Source organism: Neopelma chrysocephalum, unplaced genomic scaffold (genome assembly GCF_003984885.1).
Source record: "Neopelma chrysocephalum unplaced genomic scaffold, ASM398488v2 Primary Assembly neopelma1_97181, whole genome shotgun sequence".
NCBI lineage: Eukaryota > Metazoa > Chordata > Aves > Passeriformes > Pipridae > Neopelma > Neopelma chrysocephalum.
This window is the reverse complement of record NW_020925822.1, coordinates 22,598-45,317: the sequence shown is the minus strand read 5'-3', so window position 1 is coordinate 45,317 and position 22,720 is coordinate 22,598. Positions and strand designations below refer to the sequence as shown.

At 46.1% G+C, this 22,720-nt stretch overlaps 1 protein-coding gene across 2 annotated transcripts; it reads left to right on the top strand.

Annotated features, from left to right (window-relative positions):
- The first annotated feature begins 263 nt into the window (after window positions 1–263).
- MCM3AP (minichromosome maintenance complex component 3 associated protein) lies at window positions 264–22,236 on the top strand. 2 transcript variants are annotated; one of them, XM_027671740.1, is made up of 28 exons: window positions 264–1,143; window positions 1,231–1,454; window positions 2,122–2,200; window positions 3,555–3,702; window positions 4,799–4,995; window positions 5,931–6,070; window positions 6,485–6,682; window positions 6,864–7,132; window positions 7,310–7,472; window positions 8,024–8,184; window positions 9,425–9,636; window positions 10,453–10,643; window positions 11,321–11,421; window positions 12,252–12,383; window positions 12,935–13,048; window positions 13,201–13,353; window positions 13,790–13,987; window positions 14,278–14,346; window positions 14,962–15,096; window positions 15,492–15,645; window positions 16,097–16,355; window positions 16,688–16,785; window positions 17,902–18,292; window positions 18,410–18,667; window positions 19,331–19,460; window positions 20,183–20,374; window positions 20,981–21,131; window positions 21,248–22,236. In XM_027671740.1, the coding sequence occupies exons 1-28, from the start codon at window positions 276–278 to the stop codon at window positions 21,404–21,406; spliced, it is 5,544 nt and encodes a 1,847-aa protein (XP_027527541.1). In that variant the 5' UTR covers window positions 264–275; the 3' UTR covers window positions 21,407–22,236. The 2 variants fall into 2 exon arrangements, with proteins under 2 accessions (XP_027527541.1, XP_027527540.1); XM_027671739.1 differs by having other exon boundaries at window positions 9,425–9,669.
- The last annotated feature ends 484 nt before the right edge of the window (window positions 22,237–22,720 follow it).

The following is a 22,720-nucleotide window of genomic DNA, read 5'->3' as shown; positions in this document are numbered from 1 at the left end:
CGAGACCCCGCCCACCGCCCCGCGAACCAATCGAGACCCCGCCCACCCGCCCGCAAACCAATCGCGACCCCGCCCACCGGCTCGCGAACCAATCGAGACCCCGCCCACCCGCCCGCGAACCAATCGAGACCCCGCCCACCGCCCCGCGAACCAATTGAGACCCCGCCCACCCGCCGAGACACCGCCTATCGCTCCGCCCACCGCCGTAGTCCCGCCCATATAACCGCCCCCCTCGGTCAACTGCCCACCGCTCCTGTTCGCCTCCCGTCCTAGGCATGCGCGGCCCGCCCCGCCCCGCTCGCCCCGCCCGCCCCCCGCTGTTCTGGCGGCCTGCGGCAGCGGCGTTCATCATGTCTTCGAGGGGCCCGTTCCGCGGCCCCCCCTCCTTCCCGCCGCCGCTGCTGCGCTTCGGCCAATCCGCCGTGTTCGGCCAGGGCGGCGGCGGCGGCCCCGCCGGCCTCCCCTTCGGCCCCGGGCCCGCCGCTTCCTTTGGGCCACCCTACGCGCTGGGCCCGGCGCCGGCCCCGGCGGGGAACGCGGAGTTCAGCTTTAGGCCGCCTACCAGCCTGGGCGGCTTCCCGGGCCCGGGTGAGGCGCCGGGTGGCGGTGGCGGGGCCTTCGCGGCGCCCGAGTTCCGCTTCAAGGCGCCCGAGAGCGCCGCCGCCGCCCCCTTCAAGCCGGTGCCGGGCGGCGAGGCGGAGAAGGGCCCGGCCGCTCCCGCCGCCTTCGCCTTCTCGGCTCCCTTCGGCTTCGCGCCCGAGCCGGGCCCCGAGGCTGCGGTGGCGCGGGAGCCCTTCTCGTTCTTGCGGCCCGCCGCCGCGCTGGGCCGGCCGGAGGACAGGGGCCCACGGACGCTGCCGGAGGAGCCGGGGGAGCCGGCGCCCAAGGGGCTGAAGCGGAAGGAGGAGCGGGAGCGCTCCCCGCGGCGGGCGGCGGCGGGCGGGCGGGCGGCGGCGGCGCCGCCGGAGAAGCGGCCGGTGGTGCTGAGCCGGTCCCGCGGCGGGGCCCTGTTCGGCCGCACGCTGGAGGAGATGCTGCGCAGCCAGGCCCGCGAGCACCGCGAGCGCGGGGACGGCGCGGAGCCCGAGCGCGGAGCCGCCGAGGAGCCGCCGCCGGCCGAGGCCCGGGAGCTCCCCCGGGAAGGTGAGTGGGGGTGGCGGTGGGGCAGCCCCGCTTTCTGAGTGCTGTCACCCCTCTTTCTGACTGCCGTCGTGTTTCTTCCCGTCACAGATGCGGCCCCCGCCACCCCCGCCCGACGGACCCGCGGCAGCGAGAGCACGGAGGGGCTGGGGGGCCTGCCTGCCGCCGAGCTGACGGCCATCCAGTGCAAGAACGTCCCTGATTACCTCAACGACAGGACCGTGCTGGAGAAGCACTTTGGCCAGTTCGTAAAAATCCGACGGGTCCTGACCAGACGTAATAAGAAAATGGCCATTCTTCACTTTTTTGATCACGTGAGTATCAGAAGTGGACGGTACAAGAGTTGGGAGTATTCAGCATGCAGAAGTCTCCAGGGGTACCTTAGAACCACTTCCAGTGCTTAAAGGGAGCTTACAGAAAAGAGGGAGAGTGACAGCAGGTAGGGAGAGGACAAGGGTGAACAGTTTAAAGTAAAAGAGGGGTTACTTTTATATTGCTTATATATTAGGTGTTAAGAAGAAATTTTTCCTTGTGAGGGTGGTGTGGCCCTGGCACAGCTTGCTGTGGCTGCCCCATTCCTCTAAGTGTTCAAGGTCAGGTTAGGTGGGGCTTGGAGCAACCTGAGCTAGTGAAAGGTGTACCTGCCCTTGGTAGGGGGTGGGACTGGATGGTCTTTCAGGTCCCAGCGCTGAGGTGTGTTAAGCAGCCAGTTCAGAGACTGCATGATCTGATCCTGTTTTGTGCTTAAAAACACACCTTTGGTTTCAAGTGCCTTAAATTTGCTATAGCTCTTAGAAAAGCACCATTTTATTTGTGGGAACTAGTCCAGCTGGTTGTTCTTAAGTGAGAGGCTAAAATGCAGCAACCAGAATTTTGTGGCAATTGGTAAACGTGTCTCTGGCAATGTTTCTCTCACTGTGCTGTGAGTTTTGGTGTTGTGGTGCCAATAGGTTTTCATGCTCTGCTTTTGTTTTCTTTCAGGCCTCTGCAGCTCTTGCAAGGAAAAAAGCGAAAGAGTTACACAAAGACATAGTAACATTTTGGCAAAAGAAGAAGACTAGTAAGTCTGTGTTTCCAGATTACTGGGTGATGGGTAAATAGCATTCTAGCTGCTCTTCTTTTTTCCTGATGTGCTGAGAATGATATCAAAATTATCTCTAGTAGGAGATATGGTTGAAAATTGCCCTGTTTCTCTCTTAAATTCATATTGTCTAAAACCTGTTGCTTGATCTGAAGCAAAATGCTGTTTCAGCCATACAGAAGAGCTGAAGACTCCTGAAATGACTGTAGTTTTAGAAGAGAGTCTAGAAATCCTTTATGCAGCTGCATAGCAGGAATATGCTTCTGTCTAGAAGTAGAAGTTCTTTGGGGGTGTAAGAAAACCCAGTTTGAAATGCTTTGCTGTCTGCCTCAGACCATGGACTGAGAACTAAGTTAAGGAGTACCCTGGAGCTGAGTGTCTATTTTGCTGAGGTTGCTGTTATGTGTATCAGCAGTTAGACCCTGTTTGAACCAAAAAAGAGAGCAACCTACAGAATTTAGAATTGGGAAACCTTGATTGCAGACCCTGTTTGGGATTAGGAGGAGGTTGTTAATCCTCAGGCAAACAGTGGAATTGTCAAGTGCTTCCCTTTATTTAGCTTTATGAATGCAGCGTGTGTACCTGATCCCAGCCTGGGGATGCACTTCACCTGCAGCATATGAATGGTTCACTTCAGCTTCGATCAGCCACAGACTTGCCTTCCAGAAAACAGCTGCAGAATTGTCTTCCTGAGAATTAACATCTTGAAGCAGCAGCTCTAGGGCTGCCTCTTTGCCCTTGTCATTTTATTGTGGTATTACATCCCCGGCAGCATTCTAAAATAACTATTCTGAGAGGATTTAAGAAATCCAACCGATTTAAAAATTGTTCCTGGGAGAAGAAATTTTCCCTTCCTGCAAGTGTGAGCATAACTTGTGCTGACCTTTGTCTGAGCTTGGGTACTTAAGTACTTAAAATGCTTCAGGAGGAGCACGGGGAATTGTGATCTACACAGGCGAAATGGATTTTGTATCCCGTAGGTAGTTCTGACTTGTGGATTATATCCCAAACCTGAGAGAATTTGGATGATGATCAGACTTCATTTACTGACAATCTGCTGACAATTGGCGTTATTGATAAGTGATATTTTATTGAAAAATACTCTTTATAGAACAGTGACTCTGATAGCAATTGATAGAAACTTAACTTGGTGCAGCTCCTAGTGCAAGTTTTCCTGGAAGTTCTGTATGCGTGTACAAAACTGTGACTCTTAAGTTTTATTTTCCAATAGTATTTTTGTTTAAACAAACCTCTCACCACCCCACCCCCAAGGGGCAAAAAAAAGCTGTTGCTTAAATTGCTTGGCAGGTTTCATGTTTATGTGTCATTTCAGGTCCAGCAAAAAGAGAATTTTCATCCAAAGAGAAGAAAGCAGGGGAAGATGAAGGAAGACAAAGCAGTGAAGAGCAAAGCTATCAGCATTCCCCGCTTCGAAAACCTTTAATAAGATCCTCTGCCAGCAGTGTCATGCCTGGGAGAAGGTAAGTCTGCTTCTCTGGGAACCCACCTGGCAGGAAATGGACAGCATAGAGGAAAAACTATGATCAGTGTGTGCCAAACAGTCATGTTCTCCTCAGGGAGTGTTGCTTCCTTTCTCTTCTGGTTTGTCTGCATTACAAGCACACAGCTCTCACACTTGGTCAGAAGGATGCTCCTAGCTGAGTATTAAGGTCTTTCACTTTGGTCTCTGTATTTTCTTTCGAATATTTTGTCCATAACAACATAACAGGACCTGCAGTAGTGAGACATGAGGGAATTGAATGAAACAATGCAGAGCCAAACTGGGACCAAGCAGCAGTGACACTGTCAGTGGTCGTGATTCAACAAGCTCCCGAAGCGAGCAGTTTCCTTTGTAGGCAGTCAGAGTTCTGTGGAATCAGAGTTCCCTTTTCAGAGCAGTTTGGATCATTGTCTTGTCTCACTTGGAGTCAACAGTCTGCACAGGAATCCTCCTGTTTTGTGGCAGTCACAGAAGTGGCAAGGTTGTTGTCTTTCTGTCATGCTCATTGGTGTGTCTAGTCTGACAAAAGTAATTTGATATGTGTAGTCATATAACTATAAAATCAGTAATGTGTTGTGAAGGAATCAAAGTTCCTTGAGTTAAAAAGAATGTTTGTCCTGTAAAATCTTTTAATAATCTCTCTTGCTATAGAAAGCATTTGTTGTTTTTGGTTTTTTTCCCCATGCCAGCAGGTCAATTCCTAGTTTAAAATACAAACTGCTGTACCACAGTGATCAAGAAATGCTACAAGAACCATCTGTTTCTGTCTTCTCTAAGACACTTTAAGTAATACCTTTTCTGTTGCACAAAGGTTGAGGCTTTCCCTACAGTCCAGAAATGCTTGGCAGCATTGTCAGGGCAGTGCTGAGGATTTAACCAGATTAACTCCCAGTGCTGATGTTAGCTCAGAACAACCTTAGCACATCCAAATGTACTTCATTTATTTCATATGTTGCCTTGTGGACAAAATACTCTTCTAAACAAATGCTGGCATCCTGAAGAACAGTGCACTGATTAAGACAGGGCATGCACTAGTGTATTATTATTGCTTAAAAAAAAAAACCTTCTCTTTTTAGTTCTCCAGCAAAGAAGCCTGGTCTTCGAAAGGCGCTGCAGTTTGAAGCAGATCTGTTTGATTCTACTTCTGAAGGGCAGGGCTCAGAGGGCTTGGGAGCTTCACTGTCATCCCTTGGTAACCTGGTGGGATTAGTGGCAGAGACATCTGAAGAAAGATACCGGCTTTTGGACCAAAGGGACAAAATCATGCGGCAAGGTAATTACACAAGTTGATGAGCGTAACATCTGCTGCTCTGCTGGAAACAAGTGTTTGAGGTTTGTGGCAAAGCTGTTGTGATACTATGGAAATGGAAGTTTAACATGGAGCAGTCTGTAAAATACTCACCTAGTGTATCACTTTTTCTCTTGTAGAACACACGAAAATCTGTTTTACTTATTGCACATGCAATATGTTGTGTAAAGGGAAGGGCAGACAGTTCATCTTCTGTGAAGAAGAACACGCAGGGAGATTTCCATCTCTACAGGCTCTTTAAAAGTGACCCAAACTGCATTTCGTAGAACCACAGGATGGTTTGGGTTGGAAGGGACCTTAAAGCTCATCCAGTCCCACTTCCCTGCCATGGGCAGGGACACCTTCCACTAGCCCAGTTTGCTTCCAGCCCCATCCAACCTGACCTTGAGCACTTCCAGGGTTGGGGCAGCCACAGCTTCTCTGGGCAACCTGTGCCAGTGCCTCTAGTGTTTCTCTAAATTCGAGCTATTACACAGCTGGCAATTATTTCAAGAAATGGCCCTTTGTTTCACAGTGCTGGTTGTAAACCCTTCCATCCTTTCTTGCAGGTTCAAAACTGACCTTACTTTTAATTTAAGGTCTCATTTTTAATACCTACAAAAAAATTTTCACTTGATGTGGAATTTTGAAATTGCTGATGCTTGCTTAGGACACAGAACATTGGGTATCTTTTAGAAGCTTCAGTCTTTTCAGCAAAACTCTTCAATATGTGCAACCCTGGGACAGGCCCCAGAGTGGGGGGAACCCCATCCTTGTGCATTTCTGATTACATCAAGGTGTGGGTATAGCCTTGCGTGCTCAGGGTTCTTTTGGTACATCAGAGTAATAGCTTGTCATGAAAAAAAACACCCAAACCCAGGGGATGCTTAGTGTTTGTTCAATTATTTATTTTACTTTAGCTCGAATAAAAAGGACTGATCTTGACAAAGCAAAAACCGTTGTTGGCACTTGCCCAGACATGTGTCCTGAAAAGGAGCGTTACATGAGGGAGACAAGAAACCAGCTCAGCATCTTTGAATTGCTTCTAGGATCTGACAAGGTATGAGATTCCCAGGATATCAGTTTTCCTGCTGCTCATTAAAGTTGTCGATGTTGTTTAGTTGTCTACAGGGTTAATTTTGGTGGAAAAATTCTGTAGGCTGTTTCATTAATGCCTTTCAGTTCTCCATTGGAAAACAAGAAGGCTAGAGAATTGCTTTTCCACTCTAAGTTGTCTTTTATTTAGCTAGACAAGTTTTTAGAACTATAGTCCTAAAACTATAATTACATATTGTACGTAATTATATGTAACAGTTATATATGTTGTCTTGAAGGTTATGAGTTTGAGACTAAGTCAAGACTTAAAAAATCTGCTCCTTACTGAAGTAATGGCATAGATGGGATGAAATCCTCTTTACTCCTGAAAAGTTGTCCGTATGTCTTGGATTTTGATTGTTTTGTCCACATCTTGCAGGTAGATCATGCGGCAGCAATCAAGGAATATAGCAGGTCTTCGGCAGATCAGGAGGAACCTTTGCCCCATGAATTGAGACCCTCTGAGGTGTTGAGTATGACCATGGACTATTTAGTGACAAACATTATGGATCAAGGAGAAGGAAACTACCGAGAGTGGTATGACTTTGTGTGGAACAGAACTCGTGGAATAAGAAAGGTAAGCACTGTGGATGGAGGTGTTTGGTGATAGAAAGTAAAAGATCACATCGTGCTGTAAAAAAGTGAAGCAAACGTTTTGAATTGCAGGGTGACTCAAAGCACAGTGAAATGGGTTTTCCAAAGGTGACTGGTCTTCAACTTGTTTAAAAGTATATGTAATTCTTTATCATTCTGGTTAGGATATAACCCAGCAACATCTCTGCAACCCGCTGATGGTGTCTCTGATTGAGAAGTGCACTCGCTTTCACATCCACTGTGCTCACCACTTGTGTGAAGAGCCCATGTCTTCCTTTGATGCCAAAATCAACAATGAGAACATGACTAAATGCCTGCAGAGCTTGAAGGAGATGTATCAGGACCTGGCTAACAAGGGAATTTACTGCAAGAGTGAAGCAGAGTTCCGAGGCTATAATGTCTTGCTGAATCTCAACAAGGGGGATATTCTCAGGTGGGAACAAGACACCACTTGTTTTCTCTTTTTGCTTCTGGGAAGAATTGAGTTTAGGATTAAGTCCAGACAAATTGTAATGCTCCTGTTTTTAATTCTGTGTTGTTACAGGTTGCTGTTGAATTGTGATAGTTAATATTGAAGCAAAAGGTTTGTCTCTGTCTTTTGTCTCCACAGAGAAGTTCAGCAGTTTCATCCAGAGGTTAGAAACTCGCCTGAAGTTAGATTTGCAGTTCAAGCTTTTGCTGCATTAAACAGCAACAACTTTGTGAGGTTTTTCAAGCTTGTGCAAACAGCTTCCTATCTGAATGCCTGTCTCTTACATGGTTATTTCAACCAGGTGAGAAAAAGGATATTTTTTAAAGTATTGATCAGTAAAACCGTCTGGTATTTAGCAGCGAACTTAGTAAATATTGAGCCTTAAAAATAATGTCGTTATTACTTCAGAAGTATTAAAAATTAATCAAGAGCTTTCTGCTGTGATATAAAAGGCAAATAATAAAATGTTGTGGTTTTTTTTCCCCCGTAACTGTGTACAAATACATATTTCCCCTGAAAATAATAATTGGGAAGCAGGGAAACAGGCCTGGAAATCTTGCAGAGTAAATACGAACCTGCACTATCGGAAGCCCTTACAAGGTGTTCTTTTCTACACAAGGTTCACAAAGGGATACGCTCAAAAATGAGCATCATGAAAGAGGAACAGAAACTGGAAAGCCAAGTGCATAGAATTTAAAAAGAAAGTGAAATCTGAATAGTTGTTGGTGTGGACATTGATGGCAAAGTATCGATGTATTTAAATGTGATTTTCGTGTTTATTGTATATGTTTTATATTGCATTTTGGGTTTTTTCTTGGTAGTTATGTGGCTTTTCCTTTTCTCTTCCCCCAGATTCGTAAAGATGGTCTCAAATCCCTCAATATTGCCTACACTGTGAGCACCCAAAGATGTACAGCGTTTCCCTTGGACCACCTGGTCCGCATGCTGCTGTTCAAAGATTGTGAGGAGGCATCTGATTTCATAAGTTATTATGGCCTGAGCGTATCAGATGGGTAAGTGTGAGGAAAATGGTCCCTGGGGGGGTTGGACTGATGTCAGACAAAGGGCTAATGTAGAGGAGTAGCTCCTGAAGTTTGGATCCAAAAAAAAGAAGAGGCGAAGAGTTGGGGCTGGGCTCTCTAGGCAAAGCACTGATGGGTGCAAACTTTAATAATCTGTTCTAGTTTTTATTGCTGTAACTATGAAAAGTTCTTTAATTTTGCATCTTTCCCTCAGGAGGTTGGTATCCCTGTAGCTACTTCATAGAATCACAGAATGGTTAGGGGTGAGAGGGACCTTAAAGCTCTCATCTCATTCCAACCCCCTGCCATGGGCAGGGACACCTTCCATTGGACCAGGTTGCTCCAAACCCCGTCCAACCTGGCCTTGAACACTTCCAGGGCTGGGGCAGCCACAGCTTCTCTGGGCAACCTGTGCTGGGGCCTCACCACCATCACAGGGAACAATTTCTTCCCAATATCCCATCTAACCCTGCCCTCTGGCAGTAGGAAGCCATTCTCCTTTGTCCTGGCACTGCCCTTGTCCCAAGTCCCTCTCCCTCTCCAGACTTCCCTTCAGGCAGGTCTCCCTGGAGAGTCTTCTCTCCTCTGGGCTGCACAATCCAAACTCCCTCAGTCTGTCTTCATAGGAGAGAAGACTTCCCACAACTCTTTTTGGCACTCTCGGCATTGGCTTCTTTATTTTCCTTGGCTTGATAAGATGACAAGGGGTTTCAAGGATCAAAATTCCTTCAGGAAGGTGGTAAAAACAAGAGAAAAACGTTTTCCCCAAAGGAAAAACTGCATGTTGAGCTCAGTCTCCATTGGACTCCAGGGACTTCTTCCCTAGAAGGAGACATTGAAGATAAGCCAGTAGGGAAAAAAATTGGTCTAAGTTCTTGTTTTGTAGTTGAATTGTTGTAAACTGCAGCTCTGTTAGAAATGAGGAGACAGTTCTGCTTCTTGGGAAACCGGCATTATGGTGATTCCTGTAGAGTGGGATGAAGCTGAACATTGCAGACTAGTTTTTAGTGGATGTTGGAAGCCAGCGGTTCATAGGTCTGCCATGGAAATCCATACATTGTGTGACCGCCCGAACTTGGAATCTCAAGAGACTGGAGAAGGAAAAAACCCCCATAGTGGTCTATTTCCTGTCAACATTCTCTTTTGAAGCACTATATTTCCAAACTGAAAACCTGTAGGTTGCTGGAGCTTTGGGGATGTACTCCTGGTTGTTGTTTTTGTTTTTCCCCAGGGGTTACGTGGAGCTGAATCGCTCCGCTTTCCTTGAGCCCGACGGGTTACCCAAACCTCGGAAGTCTGTATTTGTGAGCCAGAAGCTCACTGTCTCAGTTGGGGAGGTTGTGAACGGGGGTCCTTTGCCCCCAGTGCCCCACCACGTGCCTGTGTCCAGCTTCAACGGACAGAACAAGTACATCGGTGGAAGCACCTCTGTGGATCAAGCTGGTAGTAGCCAAAAACCCAGCATGGAAACAACAGGTGAGAGCAAACATGCATTTTATTTAGGTACTGCTCTGTGAGCTGAAACTGGGCTGATAGGGTTTGAAATTGCCTGGAAATCCGAATGTAACAAAAACATGAAAATGTAAATCGTAATTGCAATCACAGAAGGGTTTGGGTTGGAAGGGACCTTAAAGCTCATCTAGTTCCAGCCCCCCCCCAACATGGCAGGAGCACCCTCCACTAGACCAGGTTGCTCAGCTGTATTTATGTATCTGTAAAAGCCAAGAACAACCTGATCAATAAAATGTATTTCCCAGTTCAGGAAACACACTATGGGAATTGAGCCAAATTTTGCCAACGTAGGTGAAATAATGAGATGTTTGCCTACTCCAGAACAACAGCCTCCCTTTGCAGTTTGCATATTTTGATTTGCAGCTGTTTGTTCCCACTGTATGTATAATCATGTTGGTTTTCGTGTTAGCTGAGTGTATGCTTTTCTGTCCTTGCTGAAAATACAGATATTCTGTGTAGGGATGACGTTTGCTTGACTTGAAACAGTTGTTTTGTTGGAAATATATGTGCTTTGTACTGGAGGTAATATGCAGTGAAATTTTTGAATGTTTTGTATGAAATATTCATAAATAGAAATTAGTTTCTATGATATAATTATGTTTTTAACTTTAAGGTGACAAGCTTCTGTTACAGACTTATTTATGGCCTGATGAGTTTTATCAAACAAGTCAGCTTTTGAAGACAACAGTTTTGCTTCTGTTTGTGACTGACCTCTTTTCCTTAATTTTTCTCCTCTCCCCTCCCAAGAAGGAAGAGTGGAAAGCAGAGGTGTGGATTTAGAGGCTGCAGCAGTAAGAATCCAGCCCCAGGCTCATCTTCTGCCCTCATTGTTGCCTCGTCAGCTTGTGCCAGGGCTGCCTCCTGCACAGCCCATCTCCCAAGCTGCTGCTCAACCCGAGCTTCTCCCTTCAAAGCCTCAGCCTGGCTACACAGACACGGTAGGGAAACGTAAATCCATCATGAAATATTTGGGAAAGGTCTGTGAAATGTAATAAAAGGTAACTGAGCTCTCAGAGTTTTTTAGTTTTCTGGAATGTGCATTTATTTCAAGTGAGACATGTCAAAGTTCCTTCTTGTGAGTGGATGACCAATAATGTTGGGTCTTGAATGTGTACCCCGTGTACCTGTGCTGTTTTTCATGCTCCCACACATGTTTGTGCTAATGCTGAACCAATCTCGGGGTGTTTTGTTGCTTTGTACAGCACAGCTGCCATATTGTACCTAAATGTGACCACATTTCAGGGGTTAGACCTGCTCATTTGGAATTAAATCAGCTAGAATGAGAGAAAGTCTAAAGTAAGAAAATAGGAATCTCTCTCAATATTCTCTCTTCTTAGTTATGATTTCCTAACTTGGCTTGCCTGAACTTAGTACAGAAAACTGCTTTTGTTTCTGGGCTGTTACTAACCTTTTAGATAGTCTAAAATTTCGTAGTCTAAAATTTCCAGGCTGTTGTGTTTGGTTAAGTTGTCTCAGTTTGTAAGCAGAAATACAGGTGATGCTGTGAATTACAGTCAGCTAAACAAGGCTAGAGAGCCTTACTCTCAGTTTACACCCAGGCCACCCTGGTAGGGACTGCACCTTTGCTTCAGCTGCTTCCTGTGCTTTATTTCAGGACATCGCCGAAGTGGTGGACGGGCTGGTGCACGACGTCCTCAAAGGAGAGTGCAGAGAAGTGGGCAGAGCAGGAGCAGCTTACGTGGCCACTGCCATCTGGTAAAGAGCATTTTTTGCTGGTTCTCCTGGAGTGTGTCACCAAAGCTGCCACCTGCCTTAGCATCCCCATGTGTGAAGATTGTAAAACTGAGCACTGCAAGGTCTGTAGCGGAGGTGGTGTTACTGAGGCGGTTGAGGGGAAGGCAGATCTTTCTTCGGATGTCTGCCACTCTGTCACATGCCAGGGAGCCTAAGGGAAGACTCACCCAACCCTCTGGAAGCCTTGCCTTGCAAGAAACCTGTGTTGTGGAAGGGAAGGTGTCCAAAGGGGGGACAAGAGGAGCAAGTCCAGATCTGGCTGCTTTGCTTCAGATAAATGTTTTTCCTCCAGGGCAGTTGGTAGAGTTGTAGATGTGGGATGTGACCTAAACAATTATTATTCCACCAGTGTTTTGGTTATTGCTGAACTGGAACAGATTGGCTAAAGTCCATTCCATGTGATGTCATGGTCAGCAATAAAACTGGGTTAGAGGAAGAAGGTGGGGGTTTCTGGCTTTCAGGGTGGACATTGATTAGAGACTGTCTGAGCATTGCTCTGCCTGTGGGAAGTGGTGGCTGCCTGCCTTTGCTTTGCTTTCTGGGGGCGTGAGGGTTTTCCCTTTTCCCATCGCAGTATTTTCATCTCCATCTGTGGGTTTCCTTTTTATTTCCTTACTTTCTTCTCTGTCCCAATGTGGGAAGGGGAGTGAGCCAGTAGCAGTGTGGGTGCTTGGCTAGTGGCTGGAGTCAGCCCACCACAAAGAGCAAGGTGTGAGTGAGAAAAGCACAGACCTGAGGCTTTGAATGAAAACTTCCTGGCTTTGAAAAGAGATTTTGCTGTTTCTGCACAGCACCTCGGAGGCCACTGTGGAGGAACTTGTGACTGAAGTGACAGGGGAGATCCTCAGACAAGTGGCAGGAAGCGTGCTTAGTGTGGAGAGGCAGCGTGTCCAGGAGGAACGGCGCAGAGTGGAGGAAGAGAGGTGAGGCAGGGTGGGCTGGGGACACCCTTGGACAACGTATGGACAGCTGGTGCCAACCTGAGTCCTTGTACCTGTGCTCAAGCCCCCGTGTCTTTCTGCCACACCGGCAGAACTGTCTCACCTTGAACTCCCCTGGGATCACGTAGAAGGTGTCGATTCTTGGGTGATCTGCTAGTTAGCATTTTGGTGACCTCACAGAGCCACTGTGAAAAGATGGGGTGGGAATTTTAGGAACTTTTATTCACCCAGAGCTTCAAGAAAGGGACGTGCTTCCCGGCCCTGCTGCGTGCAGGAACTTTTCCAACTCCCTGCCATGGGCAAGGATGCCACTCGCTAGATCAGGTTGCTCATGGGTAAATATTTCCCTCAAATAACCCCACTGTCATCGATATTTTTGAGGGAAACCTGGCTCCATGCAAGGCTGTTTATCTTTACAAATCAGCTAGTGAGAACTCAGTTTTAGGGAAATTAGCTGTTTGACACTGCATGTAGTGCCAGGTTTGCCAGTGTAAATTTTTTCACTTGTGTAAGTCTTTTCTCTGTCCTTCCAGGCAAAAGCAGGAAAGAGAACAGTTAATAAAGCAGTTGAGCCAGTTGCTGGGTATGGAATTAATGGAAGAAGTAATAAAGGAGAGTGTTGAAGAAGCTTCAACCAATGAGTTAAGGTATGGTACAACATGCTATGTGTTGTGGTTTGCTTTCCCAAAGGTTTCCTAAATGTCACGGTCTTCCCTGTTTGCACCTCAGCCAATTGAATTGGCATTTGCTGCAGGTCTTCACTTCACTAGAGGTCTTTGTTTGTTTTATTTGGAACTAGATGTGCCTTAGAAAGAGACCGGCAAGCCCGTATTGCCCGGTGCTCAGAGGAGGTGTGTGGTCACTTCATGGAGCTCTCTCTGGAGGATGAGATTTTCCAGATTGCCAAGGAAACCCTTCAGGAGCTCCAGTGTTTCTGCAAGTACTTAAAACGGTGAGTTACCATCCTGGGACATAACTGCTTTGCTTGGGAGTGTTGGTAAGGAGCTGTTAATAGAGATGGAACTACAGCTGTCTGGTTGTGTTCTTTTTGAGACAGTTTTTGCTGTCTTGCCTCTGTGATAAGGGTAGACCTTACAGACCTTACAGTCTTATTACCAACCCTCTGCCAAGTTACTGAGCTGTACATGGGTAGGGGAGCACACCCTGTGGGAGTCAGGTAATGAGCTTGGTAGGAGATTTCAGCTTCATTCTGTCTAGAAACTTGTAATAGTTTATCCTTATATTCTTTCTGTTGGACACTCATTTTTCTGGATATGTGTTCAGTGTTTGTTTTGTGGTTGCTGTGGTGTTCAGTGTACAAATACCTGGTGACAAAGGTCTACAGAGGAGTTTATTAATGTGACCTATTGATCTGTTCTCTTCCCAAGGTGGAGGGAAGCAGTGGCAGCTCGAACAAAGTTGAAACGTCAAATGAGGGCATTTCCAGCTGCTCCCTGTGGTATGGATTCAAAACATCAACTGAAAGCACTGTCTCCCAGTGCAGAGTGGCCTATAGCCATGGAGAACTTGTGCAAGAGATTTGTAAACCTGGGGAATGGAGGAAAGCTGGGAATCTCTTGCACAAGGTAAGGGTACTTCTAGTGGCACCAGCTGGCAATCTGGTAGATTTTTGGAAGATAAGTTACCAAAAATTCTTCCACTGTGAATGCAAGTGGTTTTGCAGAACTATCTGTTCTTAAATAGCCCCCAAAAGATTCTTTCTGCACAAATGCCATGACCAAGACTGAAAATCCAAATAAATAGTTCTATTAACAACAACTTTCTGAAGCCTCTGTAGTATTTCTCAGGCCTCGGTGTTTCTTAGATTTGTTTAAAATACCTTTTTTATACCAAAAAATACAACTTTTGTTTCCAGATTGAACTGGCTGAGAAACAAGACAGTGCATGAAATGAAAGTTCAGCACTTCTTCCAGCAGTTGGTAAGGTATGCTGAGGTTTGGTTCTTATTTTCATTCAAAGCAAGCTGTAACAGAAATGCCAGAGATCTCAAAAATGGCAGTAAGGTATGGCCAGTCATGCCTGGATGTCCACTTGCAGCCTTGCTTCTGGGAGTATTTTGGAAGTAAGGGAAACAGGAGGATCATAGAACCACAGAATGGTTTGGATTGGAAAGGACCTTAAAGATCATTTCAGTAGTTCCAACCCCCCCTCTCCCCACCATGGGCAGGGACACCTTCCACTAAAGCTAAGTTAGTGAAGGTGTTAGGCCATCTGATCCTTTGGGGTATAACTTTAAGGATCTGATGGATATTATAGGGGGTGGTTTTGTACCTGGGTGTGATGGGGCCTGGGATGGAGTATGGGGGGAGAGAAAAAAACGAGCTGTTAGTGGCCTGAGTGTGCATTGGATCAGTGAGGAAGTGAAGCAATACACGTGTGGTCTTAAAATCCCCAAAGTAAGGCTCATGTAACAGATTTAGCAGCTGCAATTCCCGAAGGCATCTGGTTACAGTATTGGAACTTGTTCAATGTTCAGACACCTCAGGTGGGAAAGGAGCACTGAGGTGGGTCTTTTCACCAGTTTCTGTCTCTCTTTAAGTGGTTTAGCTTGGACTCCCCTGGATCTCGTCTCACTGATCACTGAACATATTCCAGTTCAACAAGAACATGTTTTTTGGAAGGTGCTCTTGGTTTTGCCAAGTGATGATGAATATGCCAAGGACGATCCCAACAGGTAAGTAGAAGGGTTGATTGTTGGGTCCCTTTCTCAAACAGAGCAGACTTCTGTTTAGGTAGAAGAGGAGGAGTAGTACACAGTCCTTGGTGTATTTTTGCCTGTATCATGTCAAATTTCCAGTTAATTTTTTTTTCTCCAGAGCACACTAAAGAATTTTTTACAGTAATCTGTATTATCTAACGTTGTTTAATTCTTTTTGCTCATACTGAAAGCAAAACTTTGATATGATAATTTCAGGACAGTTCACAGCTCTTTATTAAGGTTATTTATCGTAACCTAAATACAAAGGATTATGATGGATTGTGGTGTCTTAGAGGTGCTGATAATAAAACCCTAAAGCGCCATTTTTGACAACAAAACTCTCAAAAGCCCACCTTTTTTTTGTTTGATAGGATACTGATGGATTGGTTGAAAGCCAAGTTTATGGGAGACAAAACGTGTAAGAAAAACACTTCACATCCAGAAGGCAGAATTCAAACACTGACATTATTTAGCTCTCCTGGCATGCAGGGGAACAGAAGCATTGAAGTCAGTGTGTGTATTAAGGTAGGTGAGAACAGTTTCATGATACCTAAGAGACAATAAAAGCATGGTGCACTCTCTTCCAGTGGATCTTGTGTCCTGTCAGATGGAGGGAGATCATACTGGGAGGGATGGGGTTGTTACAGAATATTCTGAGTTGGAAGGGACCCACAAGGATCATCGAGTTCAAAGGCCTGAAAAAAAAGATGGATTTTTTCCTTGTTTCCAACCATCTGCAGTAGTAGAACCCGAATCATCAATTCCTGGTCCCAAATCAGGTGCTGAAGGGCACCTTTGTGCAGACCTGCATCTCCCAGAGACATCCATGTTGGTCTGGTAACAGCTCTTTGTCTTAGGTTTTGTAGAGCTCCTGGTAATGGATGTCAAAGCTGAGTGGTGATGATAATACACTGCAGGTTTTGGTACATAGCTCCATTTAGCTACATCCCTGTTGTCATCTTTGTTGCTTGTCCAGGTGGCACAGGGTGCGCTCTCTGACTCGGAGCTTGACATGGCCGAGACACAAAAAGACTTGCTTGGGACCAGTGGCCTCGTTCTTCTTCTGCCCTCCCGAGTTAAGAGTGAAGATGTTGCAGAAGATGATGTATATTGGCTTTCAGCTTTGCTGCAGCTGAAACAGTTGCTTCAGGCCAAACCTTTCCACCCCGTAGTTCCTTTGGTGGTTTTAGTCCCCAGTCAGGAAGAGGAGGCCACGGAGAAAGAAGTAGAAGATGGTATGTAATTGTTTCTTTGTCTTGAAAATGTGAATATTTAAGGTTGCCCTAAGTAGAACTGTTGTGGCTGGTGCAGCATCTCAGTTACCTCATCCAGTAAAAGGGAGAGGCTGTGAAGTACAGCACTTCTCAGAGCTTGGCTGGAAATCCTGAGGCCTTGGAGCCAAAACTGATGAGCTCTTAAGTTTTCCTTCACACACAGTATTTGATCTTGAGAGTCTGTGGGCAGAGGTGGAGGAGAGCAGTGATGCTGTGAGTGTAATGCAGAGTGTGTGGTCTGAGGAGGTGTGTTCTTCCTCTGTGTAAATGGTGAGTTTTCTTATTTTTTTAAGGTTTGATGCTGCAGGACTTGATTTCAGCCCAGCTGATTTCAGACTACACCATTGTGGAGCTTCCAGTTTCTGTCAGTGACTTAGAAGGCACAAGAAGGGTAAGAAGAGCAAGAGAGAACTTGCTTATTATATTATAATATATATAAAAATAATTATATATAATAAAATAAATAATTATATCATATATAATATAAATATATAATTATATAATATATATATTATTCTCAGTAGCTTAAACTGCAACCGAGTCTCGTGTAATGGGATATTTTTTCCATTGGATTTTATGTAACGTAGTTTTTGTTCAAAAAGCTCTCCTAACCATTTTTCCACACCCCTACTCTGCTGGAGTGGGGTGCTTGCTTGTCAGTAGTGATTCCAACATCAGCCAGAACTATTCTGAAATGAGACTATTTCTGGTACTTTTCCACTGTTCGTGACTGTTCTGTTTTCATGGACCAGAGATCTGTGGCACTTGCTACAAAAAAAGTTAATTTAATCTGTGTAGCACTGAAAACTGCTCTGAGACTAAAATTCATGGATTTACCTAAGTCCACTCTTGTCTGCCCTGCCTGTGTTGCTGCCCACCAGATGAGTGCTGGTGGTAGGTAAACCTTTTATCCTTAAGCTCGAAGTCCTAAAATGCAGAGGACACTTTGTAGCTTTTCTGCCTTCTGTGATATCACCCAGTATTATCCCATCTTGGTGGATGGGACTGAGAGATGCCTCTATCCTGTCATGTTCTGTATGTGAAGAAGGATTGTACGGATCTCTGTCTGACGAGCCCAGAGTGATGCTCCCCCACAAACCCTCACAATGTACATCTCTGCAGTTCAAGGACTGCCAGGTTTAGACATGGCTTCTCTGGGTATAGTCACCATGGTCTTCTAATTTCTGTGAGTCTGTCCAATTTTTCCTGGATAAGTTTTCCACATTCCCAGTGTCCTGCAGCAGGGAATTCCACTGCACGCCTGTAACTCATGCGACCAGCCTCTTTTCTGTGTCTTCCTGAGCCTCCTTCATGGAAATTTAGTTTATGACCACCTAGTTGGAGAACTGTTGTTGCAAACATTGGGATGATGATAGCTGATTTATTTGCATTTTGCTGCACACTGTCTTGGATAGTGTTATGTCAAACTTAGGGTTGCTGGATTGAATCCTTTGTGTCTTGATTGCTGCAGAGCAGTTTCCAACCACCCCTGTTTTGTTTGTCGTAGATCTCTGTGGCTGTGGGCTGGCTGGTTTCCCGGTGTCCTGACTCCCTCGAGCTCTGCAGTAAGACCCTTCAAGAGTACATTGAGGATGGGGTTGATGGTGAATTTGGCAAGCGCTTCTACCACGACTGGAAGGAGAGGCGTTTGGCTGGCCTGCCATCCCAGGAGCCTGGGGTCATCATAGAGCTCTACAACAGTGTGCTGCAGTTTCTGTCAGATGTGGCATCCTCGGAGCACCTTTGTGACTTCTCTTGGCCTGTGACAGAGTTTTCAGAACCTGGGGGTAACAAGCTTTTGCCCCACCTGCAGTGGAACATGCCGGATCACCTGGCCTGGCTGAAGAAGGCTGTGCTGTCCTTCCAGATCCCATACCTAGATCTGCCTCCGTTAGGTGGTAGGTACTTCACACTGTAATATCTTCTTGGCAGCACGTGGTTCTCGAAGGTGTGCCTGTGCTGTGTTGGTTCTGTCACAGATTCCTGCAGTTTACTTTGGTTTATTTGTTTGGCAGCTCCTTGGCGTCCCGTTTGCCACATGATTTTTCAGTATGTCTCCCAGATTGCAAGTTCTTCCCACACTCAACCACTGATCCAGTCTCAAGTGGAGAATCTGCTGACCAAAACTTACCAAAAGTGGAAAAACCGAACAATGGGGAACTCTGATAAAGATGGACCTTCTGTTGATGAGATCCCTTGGGATTGTATCTTGGCAGTCTGCATTGATCATAAACTGAGAGACTGGAAACCGCCCAAACTGCCTATTGCTCCAGGTATTGCTCCTACAACATGGATGATACTTCTTCTATGATGGTATTTAATAACTTGCCAATGGTGCCTTTATGCATGGCAGCAAGTGAGATGTAGCAGGGAGGGAGCTGTTGTTTTGCTGTGATTCTGCACATCTGTCTTCTCCTTGGAGCGTGTGTTTAGTATTAGTTATGACTTGACTTGATCTTGTGATTACAAATATGTCTCTGGTTAGAGTCTTTTGGCCTGCCCTCCCAGTGCGTGAGTTTGCTTTAACCAAAGGCCAAGAATTGCCCCTCAAAAGCCATGTCAGCTGGGATGTGAGACTGCCATGGTTAATTAGCACTTCCATGGATTAATGAAGTTTGTCTCAAATGCTGTTGGCTTTCAATTTCAAGTGTGTGGGGGTTTTTTTAGCTTAACTGTAGGGAGCCTCTTTTAATGAAATGACTCCTTCATCCATTGAACCTGGGTGCAATAGAATTTCTAAAACTAAGAGAAAGCAGCATTTTACAGACTGCCAATAACCTGTTGAGTTCAAGAAGGCTCTTTTTTACAAGCAGATTACAACTGAAACCTACTTGAAAGTGAACACTCTCCCCAAATTGCCTTTTTAATACTGAGCTTTTCTTCTGAAGGAGAAAATCTGTGGAAATGATAAACGTTGGGCTTGGGTTTATTCACAGAAGCAGTAAGTAAAGATGGTCAGATTCATGTGTACTTCTTCAAGGAGCATTTAAAGAACTACACTCTTCCTTTCTCGTGGGATCAAGCCAGACTGCGCACGCAGGAGGAGATCCGACAAGGCCACGAGAGGTGAGGTGGCTGCTGGCACTGCCTGTGGGAGGGAGTAGCATTCAGCTGTTTGTGGAGAATTCCAAGGAGGTTGTTTGGCACCTCTACAATGCTGAAAATCAGCATGTGGCATCCTCCCAGAACATACCTGTGCACATCTCTTTGAAATGATGTACAAGGCTGTGCTGAAACAGGGCAGTAGGTAGATTTTATTTGTATGGGGTTACTCAGCTCTCAGAGAAATGGGTTGCTTGGGGAGTGCTCAAAGTGCTATAAGAGGAGAAATGAACTGGAGCCAAAAAAATGCAGCTGGGCCTTGGAGTTTGACTTGTCCAAAGCACGAAGGGAAAACTGCGAGGTTGAAAAAATGCTGGATAGGTTGAGGGGAAGGATGCCTTAGAGCTGTGTGGCACTATAAAGGTATTTGAGATCTCCAGAGTCTAGCTCACTTCCCTAGCCTCATTCAGAGGGAAGCCACCCTCTTCCCTCTTGGAAGCTTAGCTGCAGTTCTGCTGTGTAGTGGGTGATGTCTGGGGTGAATCCTGGGCTCCTGTCAGATTAGTTCCTCTCTAATCCCACGCACAGGTGGTGATGTGTTGGATGCTGGCACAAGAGCATTATTTCCCCAGATGATCACTTCTCACTCCCTGCTATTTCCAATCTTCAAGCTAATAGGGAAAAATCAACACACTCATACTGATTCCTGTGCTTTTTGTATGTTGGTTTTTTCCTCCCCTCTTCAGGTCAAGGATAAAATCCCCGAAGACTTTTAAGAAACCCTACAGCATGTCCACGATGCCAGGTCAGTGTGGCTCTGGCATGAGCAAGCCAGGTCAAGAGGTGAGCATTCCCAGCTCAGATGAATTCAGAGACGTTTCCTTGGCCCAGGAGCATCTGTTGGCACAGCTGCAACTGGAAAAAATAGAAAACAAGAGGTAAGTTCTGAGAGCAGCATCTTTTCTTTGCAGCTTCAGCCCAGGGTTATAAACAATTTCTAACTTATATGGAATGGGAAGCTGAACAGTGCTAGAAAACAGCCCAGACTGTCTTCAGTTTCCTCTGATTTCATGAAGTACATCAGTGCAGTTCCCTGCTATCTCCTACTTGCATCACAGGAACAGTCCAGGATGGTACAAATTCTTGGAACTTTTAGGAATGGTTGGAAATTCTGTGGTCAGTCATGCCACCACAACTGAAGCAGTACAGTGGTCTGTGTGTCCCACTGTGTCACAAATGTCTATAAAGTTCTCTCTGGGATGTCAGTTTTGTAGTGATGCAGATCACAAAGGGAAAGAACTACGCTTTTGAGGTTGGCCCAAGAGGTTTTTGCCTCTTCTGCCTTTCCCATCAGTTGGGTGTCTGCAGTCTGTGTGGCTGCTTTCTGTACCACACTTTTACGTGGTGGATTTTTGAAGTAGCAGTTGGCTGTGTCAGGCTGTGGAGGTCAGACACTTCTAAACCCAGAACTCTTAGTTAACACACTGGTTACAGGGACAAAGCCAGGCTGCCATTGAACTTGTGCTCTTGATCTTCCCATCTAGGTTTGAAGAACAGTTGCACCGATACCTGACTGAGGACACTGAGCCCCTTGGGGATCTCTTAGGTCTTCCTCTCTACCTCCCCCAGTCTCTGCTCTCCACCTCAGCCGTCACCTGCCCGTTGGTGAAGAGCCCCATGCCACCTGCTCAAGAGGTAAGATAAGAGGTCCTGAGCATTGGCTAAAGCTCCAAGGAGTGCAGTAGTTGCAAAACCTCTAGCGGGAATTACCTTGGGAGAAAGTCTGTCTCATCTCTCTTTCTTCTGCCCAGGCTGGGAGTCAAGAGGGACACAAGGTTGTGGAGACGGAGCAAAGCCCTGCGCTGTCGGACAGACTGAAACACTTGCAGCAGCTCCTCAGGGCAACCAGGGAGGCTGAAGCTGCCTTTGAGCTCCACCTCTCTGCTCTGGTGGACATGGTGGATATTTGAGCAGAGCTGAGATGCAGACACTCAAGAAAGAAATCCAGGTCTGGGTGACTGAACAGATATGCTAGTGGGGCATGTTCCAGAGCAATCAACTGTTCTCCTGGAATAAGAACATGGAACAGCCATGGAGCCTGGGCCCTTCTCACATGGCTGCCTTCCACAGGGTCAGTGTGTCACGGCTGGTCTGCGACTCCCTCATGTTCTGCTCCATGGGCATGGAGAGGAGTCAAAAGCTTTTCTTGGAAGGCCTTACATGACAGTGGTGGCTTTTCTTTCTCCCAGCTCTCATCGTGGGTAAACACAACTTCAGCAGGGGGAAACTGTGAAGTAGCACAGGGTCCCTGGGAACACTGGAGCGATTGCTCTCTGTAGACACAGTCCCTGAAATGTTGTCTCAGCTCTGTGCTTCCTTCATGCAGGAACTGCCTTGCAGCACCACTGTGGTTTGAAGTTCCTATTCTTTTCCCAGGAATGTCAATACTGGCATTCTCAAGGTGGGCCAGGTTTATGTTGCTCAGTGCAAATCCAGAAGGATTTTTGTGCTGCTAGGTCCAAGTTTTACTCAATATTTACATCTTTAAAACCAGGTGAGTTGCTTATTCCACAGATTCCATGTCATGCTGGAGAGCAGGATCCTTTCTTCAGTAAACACCTCTATGGAGAAACAATTTTCCTTTTTCTTTTATTGGAAGAGCAGTTTGCCTGCATTCTCCAGCACTGAAAAACCTTTGGAAGTTGAAGACCTTTTGGTTTAATTCCCAGTAAATAGTATGAAGATGTATTTCATGTCTGCAGTACTTCTGTACAGCTCGTGTTTTTCTTTTTTTTTCCTTACACAAGCAGCAAAATTTTCTCCAACAGAACCTTCTACCTGGTGAAATATAAACTACTGCAGTGAACACTGATTATTATCTCGCCTGCCAGACCCCAGTCTGCCTCCTAATTTCATCTGAAATCTGAAACAGTCAGCTAGCTGCCTTCCAAAAAAAGTAACTGTATAGGCTTTTTTTTAAAAGCGTTTCATTTGTACGATTTCTCTTAAACCCAAAATTAGCAGCGGTATGTCAGTGTTAAGTTGAAATAAGAAATGTAAACTTGAGAAGGTGGTGCTTTGAGGCTGTTCCCTGCTACACCGAGTTCTTAGTCCACCTGGAATTTAGCTGTCAAAACCCAAAAGAGCTTCGGGGGGGCGTGGCTCGCCACGTGTTTTTTTTTGTACCAAATAAATTTCTAGCGGCTCGAAAAGGTGCCCTTTTGCCTCATTCCTGTGGCGACGAGGGTGGGATTCGAACCCACGCGTGCAGAGCACAATGGATT

Excerpts from the sequence above, each read along its gene's own strand:
- MCM3AP (XM_027671739.1), top strand. The coding sequence starts at position 276 with ATGCGCGGCCCGCCCCGCCCCGCTCGCCCCGCCCGCCCCCCGCTGTTC. Across the intron at positions 3,703-4,798 it reads AGTGTCATGCCTGGGAGAAG|TTCTCCAGCAAAGAAGCCTG; the intron begins GTAAGTCTGCTT and ends TTCTCTTTTTAG. Across the intron at positions 13,049-13,200 it reads GCTTCAACCAATGAGTTAAG|ATGTGCCTTAGAAAGAGACC; the intron begins GTATGGTACAAC and ends ATTTGGAACTAG.